The following is a 15,865-nucleotide window of genomic DNA, read 5'->3' as shown; positions in this document are numbered from 1 at the left end:
CTGATACCTCACTCGAAGACCTCTTTCACAGCCTTCAAGAAGAAGCCGCTATCCTCGTAGCAGATGTTCACGATTTGGCATTGTACACTAAGTTAGATATCACTGGTTTTCTTAAAATTTCAAAGGTACGTCCATTCATGCCTCTCGCCTTATACCAATTCACCAGTCATCGCCATAGAAACACGATGTGCGTTTTCTGAATTTCCTGATGTGTCATCCTTGATCTAAAATCACAAATTTTCTGCTGAAACCTACGTTTATTCAACACTATCTTGAGCCCTTCTATAAATACAATTGGGACATCTTGATCGTCAAGTTATCCAAGCTCTATGACCTGGTCCGCACTCGAGGATATCCTGTACAGGGCGATTCAAGCGCAGGGGAACCAAAGCGCCTTTGTACGTCAGACGACAAAGTATTGGGTAATAAATATTTTTCTTATCACGTTTATGTTTACTAACTAGTCAATTTTAGGTGCATCCAGATAACCTGGTTCCACTAAAACTGGCTATTTTACGACATCTACCCGTTCTCGGTTAGTGGGAGTGCATTTTGGTACTTGTTTCGATTTATCTCTCTTTATAGTCTTCAATGCCGAAAAGGAATTCGAACAGAAGGATGCTGGTACGTTTTTGATTCCGAATCATCACAGGATGTATTGTCGACGCTTTTTGCAGCCATTACTTTGACATACTTCGACAATGAAGATCTTGAACTTCACCTCGGTCGACTGGAGAAGACAGAGGGTGCTGAAGCTATCCGTCTCCGGTGGTACGGTGATACAGACGTGAAAACGGCCAGTGTGCTTGACTTTATTTGTGGAGCTCACTGAACATCATCCCTCAGATTTTCGTGGAGCGTCAGACCCACAGGGAAGACTGGACAGGTGAAAAGTCCGTCAAGGCGCGTTTTCTGATCAAAGAAAATCTCGTGAACACTTTTCTGCGTGGAGAATATACCATGGATGCGGAGCTCCAGGCTCTAGTTGAAAAAGGCAAGAAGACACGAGCCGAAGTCGATTCCATGATTCAGCTTGCAAGCGAAGTTCAGTATTGTGTTCTTACGAAGCAGCTCCAAGGCACTTGTTCATGTTCTAGGAGGCACAGACCTTCGAGGTAACGATACCACGGAAGAACATCGGATAAGGGCGCTGGAAGCTGCCACAGCGCGTCTTAGGAACGAAGAACTAGAGCGGAGCTGCGGGACTTCTGGACCGCAGAAGCAATCTGGTTGATAGTTGAGTTAATGGTAACTACATATTTCAGGCTAGGGATGGTGGTTTGAATCTAATGATAATTTACTTCTGGGCTAGTATACGGGGTCAGACAATGACAGTCGTGCATTGGCGCCCAATGAATTAAGCATTCCTTATAGCAAACATCACTCGCATAACGTATAGACGTTGCTGACTGGGTTTGCATGTATGAATATGCGCTCCTTCAGAAGCTGGTTGAACACCTGGCGATGCAATATGTCATTGCTGGTATACTGTGGCAAGTGCAGCCAAGACCCGTGTGTCTGGATTCCCCACTAGAATCAAATTCTGATTGTCGACAATATGTTCCGTAGAAGTTGCACTAGCAGCCGGTTTCTGGGTAGCCAGTCTGTGAACGGGAGAGACAGTTGAAACGAGCACAAGGACAACATCATGCATATGCCATCGTGCATGGGCACTTCTGTGGTCTTCAAGCCTTCAAGCTTCAGGACTCAGTGATTCATAGTGAATCATACTATCTAGTGCAGAGGCATGATTCCCCGTACCTAGTAGTAGTAGAAGAGTTTTTGCGAAAAGTTTCACGGTTGTCGCCGTCCGGGTCAGCCGCGAACCTCATTGGGGTCGGCTCCCTTGTTTCCTTGTCTTTACCATTACAGGCTTCCAGCTTCTAGTTCTGTCGCTTGTGCTGCATCTCGACCACCTCTGCATCGCTTCTTATTTTAGATCGAGAGCTGCAGGTGACCGGTGATGGGGCAACTGTTGTGTCTGTACCCCTCGTAGGTTTTTTTTTCCGCATGTCACAGTGTATGCTAATCTTCATTCAAGAGCAATTTGTTCACCAAATCAAGCTACTGCTCTTACATGTATTTTCCCGTTATCAACCTCGTTATTTATCAAGCCGAAACCAAAATATAACTCAACGACTCAGTTACTTTTCTACTCACAATCACGACCTCCATGGGAGCACGCCGTGATACGACATGTCCGCACAAGCCAACATGTAAAGTTTGAATCTGAATTGTCAACCCTGTTAATACCTTCACATACCGTCTTTTCATTTCATGCCTCTATAATGCTGTCCAAAGGTGTAGTCCATACATCACTCCGATCTTCTGCTTAATGTACATTTATACTTTTTGAATGTCAATATTGTTGCTGCGGAGACTATCTTGATTTCCACAGAAGCCGTTCTTCAGATTCTTCTCCAGTCTCATTAGCGACCTGCACTCCATCGCAGAACATCTAGGCTCAGCTTATTTCTCTCTGCTGATCGCCATCAGGTAAACCATTCTCCAGTTGTTATTTTTATCATCGCTCACAGTATCGCAGTGACACTTTCAGTTCTCTGCAACCCACTTACTTTCCTGGGTTCGCATTCTCTTGGCTCTGTCTTGTTTCACATCGACTCTTCATGCCAAAACTGCTGCTATCCGAAAACCGGAGGTGAGATTATAATTCAATATTAGAGGACCTTTTTTGACTCGATTCCGTTAGGGCTGGTCTGCGTTCCACAAGCTCCTTCTTTCCCTCTTTAAGTTTTTGGCTCCAGTTCTTGAAAGAGGCTGATCTCCAACTCGCATCTCGTGATCTGTATCGTGGCTCCCTCCGACTCCTCCTCGTCCTTCTTCATGATTTCCCAGAATTCCTCAGCGAATACTACTTCGGTCTCTGCGATGCCGTCCCTCCGCATTGCATCCAGCTTCGCAATATCATCCTCAGCGCGTTCCCTATGTCTATCATCCTTCCTGACCCCCATCTACGCAACATCAAATTTGACTCGATTCCCGAAATGGGACCGATACCACCCATTCTATCAGACTTTGCTTCAGGTCTCAAAAGCGCTGACCTCCGCAACAACCTTGATCAATACCTCCTTAATCGTGGAACCCCTTCATTCCTTACAACACTCAAAGATCGCTCGAGGCTGCCGGCGTGCCAGAGAGTTCAACCGAATCGTACAACCTGTCATTGATAAACTCCCTTGTCATGTACATTGGAGTATCGTCAGTTGCTCAGGCCAAGGCGAGGAGTGGCTCGTCTGTATTTGTCGCGAGCGACCCTGGCGTTGTTGCTTTATAGTATCTTGCTGCTAATTTAGATGTTGAAGGCGAGTCCAACGAATCTACTAGTTCATATGACATAGATTGACGCGTGATTTAGGACAACACCACCTCTTGAGCTCTATGGTTCTCCACCTACGATATCCCGACGCCCATACCCACTGGTTCAGCTCTTTGCTTCTCCACCTCTTTGTGGAAGTGAAGGACGATCGCTTCCGTGAAGTAATGACTCGCGTCCTTCTGGAGCGCTTCATTGTTTTCTCCTGTATTCGGTAGAACATGTCATAGATCACGACCGAGATTTTTCATGGTCGACCGAAAGCGTACCGGCGATGAGCTACGTGAGGAGTTTAGCGTGTTAGGGCTCTACAGGGAATGTGAGTACTCTTCTATTTGGTAATAACATGCTTACGTCAACATAGGTGTATACTGTTGTCATCGACAAAATTGTAACACAATTCAGTCCCTCAAGACCTTCATCGCTCGTTTTTAATTGTTTACAATATGCCACCTCGACGTGGCACTCCTGCTCTCAACTCTCTCAGCTCCCAGGATGCCGCAGTGCATCCTTCTTCTACCCCGACCTCTCCTGCTCACTTTCAATTCCCTCAAGCACATTTCAATTCTCCATCCGGCTTTGCTCACCTGCTCTCCAAGCCTTCAAGATGGTTCCGAAAGCCATCTGATCCACGCTTGGCGTCAAGTGCAGGTGAACCTCGATGTAGCACCAGTTCAGTGGCCATACGCAAGCCAAAGATATCTCGCCCCACAGACCCACGACCTATTTTTCAAGATTTTCAACCGGAGTCTCATGTTACCGACGCGAGCAAGTGAGTTTGGTTTTGTAACTTGCATTTGATGACCCTTTCCTCTATTATACCGTGTTCTCGGATAAGGTCGCCGCCCGTGCCTTGAATCTGACGCATACACTGAATTCATCCGCGTTTGTGTGTTCTACACGCATTTTTTGTATTAAAGTTGGCTGTGCATCGTAATACACGTACTTATAACTCAATGTGCTTCTTAGGTCGGTTCTAGACGTGGAGTCGACTGTATCCAATAAGTACTCCAGCAGTGTAACTCGATCATCGAGTGCACCAAACAATGGCGAGGCTTACTCGCGAGTCAAGATCTTTTGCTCAATTAACCTCTTCAGCCTTGGATAACGTTCTAGCATGGTATCAGTCGTCTGGCCAATCGATTAGTCAATAATGGGGGCTTCCACGCACAGGAGTTCATTCGCGTCGCACCTGAAGTTACCATGTTGCTTGAGAGCGTAAGACGTCCTGCTATTTAGCTGAAACCTTTACTCAACAGACATTGCAGGTCGCGAGATCCATCCATCAACCATAGATTCGTTTTGCCTTTATTCCTACTATCTGTCGCGCATATCTGTTTCTCCTCTCTAACTGCACTCACCGTATTGTAACAACCTTTCACCGTTTTCAAGTGTTGAACAAGGTGTAACGTGAACTTTGATTATAGCAAACCTCCTGCACAACCTTGTCGACACACCTCTGGCTTGTTGATGTGAAATCACATGGACAATGACGAAACATACTGACAGCCGGAAGGGCCTAGGAGAGGAAAAGACAATGGCTAACGTAGTATACAGACGTCTATTACTATGAATCAATGTGCAACCACTTGTAGTATTGTAAACGTGAGGGAATTTTAAAGGGCTATATATTTAGACGAATTCAACTGATGCATCACCAGGAGATTATGGTGAGCGGCGGGTGCTGCCGGCAGAGTTTGATTCACAAAGTCAATCAGTATATAATCCTCTTTGCTTCACTTTGCTCACCTTTCTTACCGTCCATAGCAAACCTCCGAATAGTTAGCTTTGTAGGGAATTTTAAAGGTCTATATAATTAGACGAATTCAACTGATGCATCACCAGGAGATTATGGTGAGCGGCGGATGCTGCCGGCGGAGTTTGATTCACAAAGTCAATCCGTATATAGTCCTCTTTGCTTCACTTTGCTCACCTTTCTCACTGTCCATAGCAAACCTCCGAATAGTTAGATTTGTTTGTAGCACACGATTGAATTTGTGATATCATACGGTTCAAAAGTACTAGATACAATGAATAATCAGCGTGCCGTGTGTACCTCTGATATATGGTTACGCAAACTACCGGGCAAGTGGATGAGATGATCGTGAGATCTACCCCCTCTTTGTATAAGCAGGATATTAATGAAGGCTGTAGATTCAACGTATCCAGGTTTTGACATGACGTCACTTGGCGGGAGGACATTTCGAATGTTAGTGCGAGTAAGGGCACTTTTTTCGGGGATAGTACATTGCCGGTACGTAGGGTATCCCGATGAATTTCTCCACATTCACTACATTGAATATTAGCTGTCCATCAGGCTTAATTCTAGGACCACCTTACACATATAACCACAAGTGCTGGTCGCGCACTCAGCAACGTACTGCCCTTGGGCCATTCCACTAGGTCGCTGAAAGACCGATGCCTCGACATATATGTCACCTGTTGCGCAAAGACAACACGGATATCGAAAAACGTGCGTCTGACGATAAGCTGCAAATTGTGAAGGGTGGATTTTTAGTCCACGCCGATTGGTTGGCCTGTAGGGTTGGCCTCATCGTGAGTGAGGAACCGATTTCCCGAAAACATTCAATTTACCATAAATACATTGATAGTTCCCCCGTCTGCCCATGGTAATGAAGAATACCATGACACGCAGTTAGGATTCTTACTAGCAACCCTACGACGTTGGGGTCAGCTTCGAATTCCGGAGATGCGAGCATTGAACATTCAGAGCATGGAGAAGATGGAACGGACATGTCAAGCGGTTCCCAGTTGAATTCGCATGGGAGGTTATATAGGTGTTCGGTGATCTCTGCGCGATCCGGTTCCAGGCTGCCTAAATGACAATAGCCGCGCCATTCTGAGCGTATTTGGCTACCAGTGTACCATACCGTAATTGCCGCGTCGTGCCATCCTCATTTGTTCTTGGCTACGAGCATGCGACTCCATCAACAATTTAAAATCACAAACGATAACAGGCTTCATGCTCCGGTCACCCCTCCATGTCATCTAGTTATACCTGCGCCTGCAAGCGAATCTTCACTGCCCAAAACTACTTCAGCCAACATCAGCGCTCATGTATTCACACGAAAAAGCGATTGTCATCGGCTCTATCTTCCTTTAAAGAATTTGTAGGACGCAAAAAAAGGGCGCGCACCTCACCCGGCCCTCTTGAGGTGCATGAAACGCCGAGGGAAGTGCCCGATGTGTTGCCCGTTGCCCTTAGCTCGGATGATACCAATGCTTCTACGGCCACTCAATATTCCGAGGCTGGAGTCCATCCTGCTCGGCCTACCTCTGGAGGAGGGATTACACCCCCAGATTGTGAAGTAGGAGACATTGACGGAGGAGAGGACGTTAGTTTGGCACGGCGGAGATCGCGACGTCAGAACCGCCAGCTGCCCCTGAGATATAGGGATGTACTTCCACAACCTCCACCTACGGTGCCCAGGGAAGTGCGAAACCAACCTCCGGAATCTGTCGGATCTGTAGTCACTTTATGTCAACGACCCGCCTTGCACGCGCGCACAGTTTTTCGTACCCCTCCAAATATATTTGGGCTGGTGCGTCAATACTTTTCCTCGCAACCGCCACCCCACGATCCGGAAGAGTATGTAACTCTTGCAGACCTCTTGCTTTTACCGGGCAGCTCCCAAGTTTCTGAGCAAACTCATCCGTTGACTACTTCGAGCAGCGAGTCTCAGTACCACCCCTATCCAAACCGCTCTTCCTTTCAACTTGGCGATTGGTATTGGAATCAGGGGATCCAAAAATCGCAAAGTGACTATACTAAACTGCTTGGAATCTTGGGCGATAATACATTCAATGTCGCCGATGTGACGTCTACTCATTGGAAGAAGATTAACTGCCAGCTGGGTATGAATGAGTACGACGAGGAAGATGGAGATGAATGGGAAGACGAAGATGCTGGATGGAAATGCACACCAGTTTCCATTAAGGTTCCTTTTTCTCGCACTTCTGATGCACCAGGTACTCGACTTTACAGAGCTGCAAATTTGTACCATCGCTCCCTGGTGGTGGTCATACGGGAGAAGCTCGCTAACGCTCAAGATGACAAACTTTTCCATTATGAGCCATACCAGCTTCGTTGGAACCCCCCGCATCTAGACGACGAAGTCCTTATACATGGGGATCTGTACACGTCTGCGTGTTTCCATGAGGCCCATAGCCAACTGCAAGAATCGCCAGGGGAACCAGGCTGTGACTTACCCCAAGTGGTGGCTGCTCTGATGTTCTGGTCAGACGCCATGCAACTGACTTCATTTGGAACTGCTAAGCTCTGGCCTACATACATGTACTTCGGGAACGAGTCCAAGTATCGCCGTTGCAAGCCGTCGTGTCACTTGAGCAACCACGTTGCTTACTTCGAAACAGTACGTGTGCCAAGCTTGTGGGCTTTAATTTATACTTAACGTCGCGTTGCCAGCTCCCCGACGCATTCAAAGACTTTACTGGCGGAATCAGTGAGAGTGCGACTCACTGTCATCGGGAGTTATTTCAGGAGCAATGGAATATATTACTGGACGAGGAGTTTCTAGAGGCATACGCGCATGGAATTGTCATTCGCTGTTGCGATGGCATCATGCGTAGATTTTATCCTCGGATTTTCACGTACTCTGCAGATTATCCTGAGAAGTACGTGATTTATTTCTGGTTCGATATTGTCGATTCTGATTTCGCCAGAGTTCTTATAGCCACAGTTCGAAATTTGGGAGGGTGCCCATGTCCCCGTTGCCTCATTCCAAAGGATCGGATACAGGACATGGGGAGACCCCGGGATAGACAGCAACGCTCGACCCTGGAACGCAATCCTCAAAAAGAGGAACTTTGGTTAGCGAAGCCCGTAAAATGATTTACGAGAATAACTACGCAGTCAGCAGCGCACCAGTAGAGCGCATTCTCAAGCCACACTCCTGGGTGCCCACCTCAGTGAGATTTGATCCCCAATTGCTGACTACTGCTAACCATGCTTCAGAATGCTTTCATAGACCGCCTCAGTCTAATGGGGTTCAATATTTTCCATGCTTTGGTGGTAGACCTTCTACACGAATTTGAGATCGGTGTATGGAAGATGCTGTTCATTCACCTGCTGCGAATTATCGTGGCGCATGACAAGGATCTAATTCATCGATTGGACGAGAGGTACGGTGTCACATACCGCGTTGCTCGTAGTGTTCAGCTGATCTCTACCATCAGGTACAGGCAAACCCCGATATTTGGTGCAGCCACCATACGAAAGTTTACATCCAATTCTTCCGAGATGAAACGTATGGCGGCTCGGAACTTCGAGGATCTCCTCCAGGTACAAGTTCACTGCATATTGATGTTGAATAGGCTATTGATGCGCTATGTACAGTGTTCTATCCCTGCTTTCGACGGCCTTCTTCCCGAGCCGCACAATCGAACTGTTCTCCAGTTACTATTCACCATGGCTCATTGGCATGGGCTAGCTAAGCTCCGCATGCATTCTGATACGACCCTCGATATCATGGATGAAGTGACGTCGGCGCTTGGGGACCAATTTCGTAAATTCAAGGCCACAGTTTGCGCCGCATACCAGACCCACGAGCTGCGCCAGGAGGTTGAAGCTCGTACCCGACGTAATACAAAGAAGGCGGGGACACAGACAGTAGGGCGTAAAGGAAAAGCAAGCTCGCGCCTCGCAGAACAAGGGCAGGCAGACCCTTCAGGGCGATCAACTCAGAATGTGCAACAAACGAAGGTATTCAATTTCCAAACGTACAAGTTTCACGCATTGGGAGACTATGTGTCTACGATACGCCGGTATGGCACGTGTGATTCGTATAGCACTGAACCGGTGTGTTCTAAACTTTTTAACTGTGAACTTGACTGATTGTCTTCAGGGTGAACTCGAACATCATTCCCCAAAGGCCAGATATCGCCGCACCGATCGCAACTTATTTGTCAAACAGTTGACTCGAATTGAACGCCGTCAGGCTCATATTCGCCGTATCGGGGACAAAATTGTTCATCGCCCCCATGTTGAAATTTCTGAGTTGGCGACGAGTCCTGAAGCTCATCACCATATCGGCCTGACTCAAAAGTACCCTGTACACATAGGATCGTATTTACGCAGCCACGAAGGAGATCCTGCCATCATAGTGAGTTCAATCATACCCCATCGACAGACTTCTAACACACTCATGCAGAATTTTGTTTCGAAACTGAAGGGTCATCTATTGCATCGTATCAACACTTCGAGCGATTCTCTGGGTTCCCGCAATGAATATGACATCAACACAATAATCATCAAGGACGATCGGATGTATCGGCATAACATTGCAAGGTTCAATTACACAACTTACGATGTTCGCAGAGGCCAAGACGTGGTCAATCCGAGGACTTCCCACTGTAACATTATGGTCCTCCGCACCGACACTGACATAGGAAACCAAGGTCACAAATATATCTACGGGAAGGTACTTGGTATATACCACGTTAACGTGATCTTTATCGGAAGCGGTATGATTAATTATACTCCCTGTCGAATGGAGTTTCTATGGATACGCTGGTATGAGCCGATCGATCAGGACTCTACCTGGGGGACCTTAACCCTAGACCGAGTGAACTTCCCGCCTCTAGCAGACGAACACTCATTCGACTTTCTTGATCCTGCAGATGTCCTTAGGGGCTGTCACATTATCCCTCGTTTTGCCAGCCGCAAGAGACATGTCGATGGATCGGGTATGTTGGCAAGTGCGGGAGATAAGGATGATTGGTGTGAATACTTTGTCAATCGGTGAGTTTCTCGCATCGTATCTTTGATTCGTAGCATCATCTTCATGTCAGATTTGTGGATCGTGACATGCTCATGTGTTTCCATTTCGGGCTTGGTGTCGGGCATGTTTACTCTCACCAACGCGCTATGCAGGTCATAGTTCAACAAAATGATATCACAGCGCAGTCCGTGTTTGTCGGAGAAGATGGCGAAGATGCCAGAAACTCCGGAGAGGGCGATGAAGGTGCAACTGACGATGAAGATGATGAAGATGATGTTCTGATAGTAGATCCCACTGAACAGTGGTGTGGCAGTAGCCAATCATCGCTGTTAGAGCAGTACGAAGAGATGTACGACAGCGAAGTAGAATTGGATTATGAAAATTAGATCATATTGTGATGATGAACGTAATTACACTCCATCCATAACTACTCTAGGCATCTGATTGCGGCGTGCTGCGTTAAAGTCTGTTCTAGGCATCGGATGGCGTCGAAGCTCCTCGTTTAGTCAAGCGTCCATATTTCAGAGGTCTGTACATGTAAATATTTTGATGGTATTATAACCGTATACGTCAGGATCCCCTTTGCGATGGCCTTCGCTTATCCTGGGGTTCAATTTAGAGTTTTGAAAATGGTGAGTCCGTCCAATAACTCAAAACTATCCGAATAAGAATGATTTAAAAGTCTATCGATCTCTCTGCCATTTTCATTCTCAATCGCAATGGCTTCCTCCTCTCACATTGCCCACGATCACCATATGAACGAGCCGGCTACGAAGCTGGACTCATTTATGTATGACAACTCTGGCCTCACATCCTACTCTGTCAGTTTTTTTGTTACCTTCCAAACACAGTGAACCCGCTCACTCAGTTCGCAGGGCGATTTCGTTGGTCTGGATGATATCGACTTCATTGGTTATTTGGCGTTGGGACCTGGGCCGACTCTGTACCCTCTATATGTAAGTACCTGTCTTTCTGACGAAGTTACATAGCGCTTATCATTGTGGGCCTAGTGTCGACCGGCGCTACATAATGCTGTCAGTGGTTGATTTTGTGCGAGACTACATACTTACTTCCTCCTAGTTGAAAGTGCACATTTCTCTATATGCTTATGTGCTGACACCAGTCGTCCATCGTTCGGCCTTGGAAACCGATCAGGGCACAGAAGTTCCCGTCTACATTAGTTCTGTAAGTCGAATCTCTATTGCGTTTGTGCCCCCACTGAGCAGTTCTATAGTTTCATGCTACGAATGCGCATTTAAATTTGCCTGCGAGGTCCATGAGGGTAGGTCCTGATAACCAGTTCTATGTTGTGTACGACTGTGTAAGTCCGCCTTTCAAGAATGTAGGTATCTCACTTGACAATATACCATAGCTTGGTCCTGACAACTCCACCACTGTCGTCCATCCCGCCCGGCATCCTACTGGTCATTACCCTTGGTCCAACATTGACCTCGCAGTCCTTGCAGCCACATCAGATGCCTGCGACAGTAGTGGTGTTGCGATCGTCCCTGGTTCTTCCACCCTCATGACTTCGGACGACGTAACTGAAGCCGACAGTTTAAACGATGCCTTCATGTTGGATGAGTCTTGCGGCGACGAACATTCGACACCCGGAGACCCAACCAGTGCCCATGCATCCCAAGCAGCCACGTCGAACCCACCGACTATCTATTCATGGATTTCATACTCAGGCAACATGTTAAGCACCGCTGCCAGTACCCACGCAAATCGCAAATCAACTGCCACTTCCAAGGGGAAAAAAGCGAAAAAAGTTGTTGTACCCGAAGGGGGCCTCAAGAGAGTCATGAATACTTATCCGAAGTGGAAATTGGCCCTTGCCTACCTCCGGGTTCTCCTACGGATAGCAGTTTGCGTTGGTGAAATCTCAAACCCCCACAAGCTCACTTTCGAAAATCGGGCAGAAGCTATTCGCAATGTCTGGCCTCGGGCCCTCCTTCGGGCTAATATTAATTCCTGCGATTTGGAAGAGGGTGGGAAGCTAAATTTCTCTGACACGCTAGACATACTGACCCCTTCTCAGTGTTGTCGCTTACCACTAAGACTGCTATGTCTCATGATGATGTATTGAAACTCGTACGTATGAATCCTTACTTTCATTAGCGTAGCTCATCCCAGAACAGGCCAACCCATCACTCTCAGAGTTTGTCTACGATACCAAGCGCTTGGCGTCATGCTCGATCGGCCATGCCCAGGCAGGCTTCAACCTTGACGACTTAGGTGCAGGCATCTTATTGCTCAACATGATTCAAAATCTGCTCCAGCAGTTCATCAGACCAAAATCGAATGTTCTGCCAATTAGAGTAGGTGTCCCGCATTCCTTTGGTCGTCAGTCTTATTTCGCCCTGCAGGCAAACGGTTTTGCTTGGTTCCTCACCCACCAAATTGCCAAAGAGATTATGTGGCACGTTATTTTTCGTTCAACTAGCACACACGCTGTTCGACTGGTGTTGGCTGATCTGGAGCCGACAACGTTTAGGAATGTAGATCACCCACCCTTTCTGACTATGTCGTTTCTGGGGTCCAGTGTAAGTCTCTTTTTCTTTCTGTTTCTTTTTTCACTCGCTTACGATGTGTTTGAGTGTTACGGTGCTCTCCTGCTGAAATACGCAACCTTAACAAAAATACCCGTCGATCTACTACAATATCCACACCCGGCCCAGGTGTACGAAGAGCTCTGCGAGACGGCTGTCACACTTGTCAACGAGCGCGATGACGAGGGTCACCCCGAGCTCATGTTCAGCTTGGCCCAATTGTGCAACATTTTGTGAGTTCATCGGGAATCTTATGCTCCGCTGGCTAATTGGAGCACAGGATCAACCAGGTTTTTCGGCTTGGCCGATCACATGAGTGATGAAGATGGCCAATAAATAATGTCCTATCTGTATCTCATCTGCAGTAGTCTTGTTTCGGAATGTACATCGATATCTGTTATCTGTTGGGCTGGAAACATTTTTTGGATTGTTTAAGTGTGATGGGGATATGCAACGCTGAGCGTCTTGAGTGTGATCATACAGCCAGAATGGTAGCGACTATGTTACTCAAAGTAAGCAATATCAATGTTCACCAGCCCCGCGCTCACGAACGACATTTAGAGATCAAAGAAAAACTAGATAACCTTCTTATACATTTCAGAAGTCCCTATACCTGCAGTTTGACCGAATTCTGCCGTGTCTTTTTTCCAATTCTTACCACTACCAGAGAGTTCGTCGGAGGAGTTTTGGTGAGTATATGTATTTATTCGAATGCACAATGACCTTGCTTATTTTGAGTCAACACCTTTCGGCAGTGTAATCGCTTGGTCCTCTCGCACCAAAGCTCAGAGACGAGCGCTTACCAAAGCAATAACCCACCTCTGTCCCAAAATGTATGATGACCGGCGAGTACACGCCTTCCTTCCCCTTCTCAACATTTATTCATAACGCTACAGCCTTTCTTCTGCAGATGTTCTATCCGCCTTCCCTGCATCTACATCTGCCATCGTCCACCACCAAACCTCTTTCACCTATCATCAATCATCCGTCAAACTTATGACCCACACCCAATCCTCCTCGTCTATCTCTTCGACCCAATGTCTTGTTTGTGTTCCTCGAAGGTATGTATACTTGAGTCAATATATATGTTTAATGCACTTATCTCGCCTAGCATAATGGCTGGTCCATCAAGGTGACACATACCTTGTTCGTGGCAGCATAGCAGTACTAACGCAGGGCTTATTGGCATGTCTGAGGAGTATCTGGCGATAAGCTATTACCTCTGCTTTCCTTGCTGGTATTGATATGACTCGTGCGGAGAACGAGACTGGCTCATTCTTGATCAACGGCCCGCCAGACGAAGCTGCAGCCAAGTTTCTCCGCCGAATCTCCGGTTTGTTTTGTTGATTCCAATTTAGTAATTAATATTATTTTAGAGTTCAATCGCTTCCAAGGTCAGTACGCCATTGCGTCCAAATTAGGACGAGGTCGAAGTGCATCATCGCTTCCAAAATTCTGGTATTATAGAGTCAAAGCATTCAACAATCGTGTGAATATTCCTTGAGCCTTTCACTCCCTGCAAAACTTTTTAATATGTCAATTGTCACTTCAGCTTCTTTTTCTACGTCCCAGTCACCTTCGAAAACCCACTTCGTTGAAATAGAACACGCTGAGAATGCCTTGAGATTTTGGCTCCAGAACTTCAGGGCAGAAATCGTTAGTCTGCTCACATTGGTTTTCATACTAATCATTCACAAGTTGCCCTCTAGCTTCCACACTCCCTCTACACTACAGCTTCTGTGCTGTTTGAATCGGTCGACCCACACGATCTGATAGCTCTCCTTGACATAAGCATCAGGGAAATCGCCATGCAGACGCAGCTCCAGCAAGAGGACAGTAACACGGTACTCTTTCTCCAAAGAGGGAGATGCTTTATGGAGGAGAGAATGTATCGAGCACAAATGGAGGTTTCATTATTCAGTAAAGCTATGGCAAACTTGTGCGAGAAACTGAACACTACAACTAATTCAACTAATTCGCGTGAGTTATTCTATTCAAAGGGTCATGTCCAAAGAATTCAACATCGTTCCTAGCTCCATCGCTTGCTCCAAAGCTCCCCCTGGACGCTGTCGACTATGAAGGAGTATGTCAAGAATCTCCCTCGGTCAAATTCGACTGTCCCAGACGCATCGAGGCCGTCCGATCCAAATGCATGGCATGGCTTTCCGCCTGCCGCGAGGCATCGCTTCTGACATCGTCACATTTTCATGACACTACAGCAGTTGGTAACAAAGCTAGCCGAGTACTTATTGACCCCCCGCAACATGTACACGATTCTTGCCGCCATGAAAACCTCTCAAAGGTGAGCGTCACTAATACTACGAAGGACCTGGTATTCTGACGTTGTGCAGCCGGGCGATCCAATTCTTCACCTACCTGGTTACTTGAAATCCCGCGTTGATGATATGGCACGTCGTGCATACGTGAGCGCATGCCTTGCGGAAATCAACAGACCTCTAGGCACCGGTACCGGTAGCGATAACAGTAACCACTTCAGAGCAGAGAGTAAAACACTGGACGAACTCAAGTATGACTTACGTATTATGTATTTGAAGAAGCAACGCGCACAGTCCGAAGTGGACATGTTTGCTGAAGCCATAGCACGCACTGTTGGTGGGCATGAAAATTTTGCTTCAAGTTTTCTTACGTTAACATCGCTGTCGGCTTGTCAGAAGGCGCATCTTCTGCCAGTGCTACGACGATCGAACCACCTCTACTTGATGATGATTGGTTTGACGGTTGGAACTCAACCTCGTCCCTATCTTCCGATATTTATGCACTTCTGTGAGACTCGCTACCGTCCAAGTCCAAGTCCAAAGCCAAAGCCAGGGTTTGGTCATAATTATATTTAATTATTTTCTGTTGTACGTCGGCCTTGGTTTGGTTTATGTCATTCTTGCTACCTTTTTCATCACTTTGTTTACCATTTCCCCAGTGACGTCTACTCGCCTGTTTCGAGGTACCGCCCATTGTCTTCAACTCAAATGTACCCCTTATCTGCCTCTAACTCAAATGTACCCCCTATCACTTCCAACTTAAATCACCTGCATCGTACTATCTTCACTTATATCCAACAAGTTGCTCCCACCTGTTTCCTTCGAGCCTGGTTTTAGTGTATAAGATGACATGTATTGTTTCCTACAACATTTGAATTCACTGTTTGCTTCGTATCAGAACTGAAATAGCATCCTTGTTATTATAAGTTATACCGCGCTATT

General features: G+C 46.7%; 4 protein-coding genes across 4 annotated transcripts; all 4 read left to right on the top strand.

The window, feature by feature from the left end:
- Positions 1–329: 329 nt before the first annotated feature.
- F5891DRAFT_1242170 (VTC domain-containing protein) lies at positions 330–1,234 on the top strand (the record flags this gene model as incomplete). Its single annotated transcript, XM_041369741.1, has 6 exons — positions 330–398; positions 475–535; positions 586–624; positions 678–802; positions 847–1,049; positions 1,072–1,234. The coding sequence occupies 6 exons, from the start codon at positions 330–332 to the stop codon at positions 1,232–1,234; spliced, it is 660 nt and encodes a 219-aa protein (XP_041223211.1).
- Positions 1,235–3,780: 2,546 nt separating this feature from the next.
- On the top strand, positions 3,781–4,110 carry F5891DRAFT_1242167 (uncharacterized protein; the record flags this gene model as incomplete). The annotated part of the gene is made up of 1 exon (XM_041369740.1): positions 3,781–4,110. One exon carries the CDS (start codon positions 3,781–3,783, stop codon positions 4,108–4,110), a length of 330 nt encoding a protein of 109 aa, XP_041223210.1.
- Positions 4,111–10,814: 6,704 nt separating this feature from the next.
- F5891DRAFT_1191841 (uncharacterized protein) lies at positions 10,815–12,983 on the top strand (the record flags this gene model as incomplete). Its single annotated transcript, XM_041367515.1, has 11 exons — positions 10,815–10,916; positions 10,971–11,051; positions 11,106–11,129; positions 11,176–11,280; positions 11,330–11,416; positions 11,468–12,086; positions 12,137–12,189; positions 12,237–12,416; positions 12,465–12,641; positions 12,696–12,880; positions 12,938–12,983. 11 exons carry the CDS (start codon positions 10,815–10,817, stop codon positions 12,981–12,983), a joined length of 1,659 nt encoding a protein of 552 aa, XP_041223209.1.
- Positions 12,984–13,892: 909 nt separating this feature from the next.
- Positions 13,893–15,435, top strand: F5891DRAFT_1191840 (uncharacterized protein; the record flags this gene model as incomplete). Its single annotated transcript, XM_041367514.1, has 7 exons — positions 13,893–13,980; positions 14,024–14,134; positions 14,200–14,303; positions 14,357–14,627; positions 14,681–14,949; positions 14,999–15,260; positions 15,320–15,435. 7 exons carry the CDS (start codon positions 13,893–13,895, stop codon positions 15,433–15,435), a joined length of 1,221 nt encoding a protein of 406 aa, XP_041223208.1.
- Between the last annotated feature and the right edge of the window lie 430 nt (positions 15,436–15,865).

Source organism: Suillus fuscotomentosus (assembly GCF_016647785.1).
Source record: "Suillus fuscotomentosus strain FC203 chromosome Unknown F5891scaffold_45, whole genome shotgun sequence".
Taxonomy (NCBI): Eukaryota; Fungi; Basidiomycota; class Agaricomycetes; order Boletales; family Suillaceae; genus Suillus; species Suillus fuscotomentosus.
The sequence above is the reverse complement of the archived record's forward strand: the minus strand, read 5'-3'. Positions and strand labels throughout refer to the sequence as shown.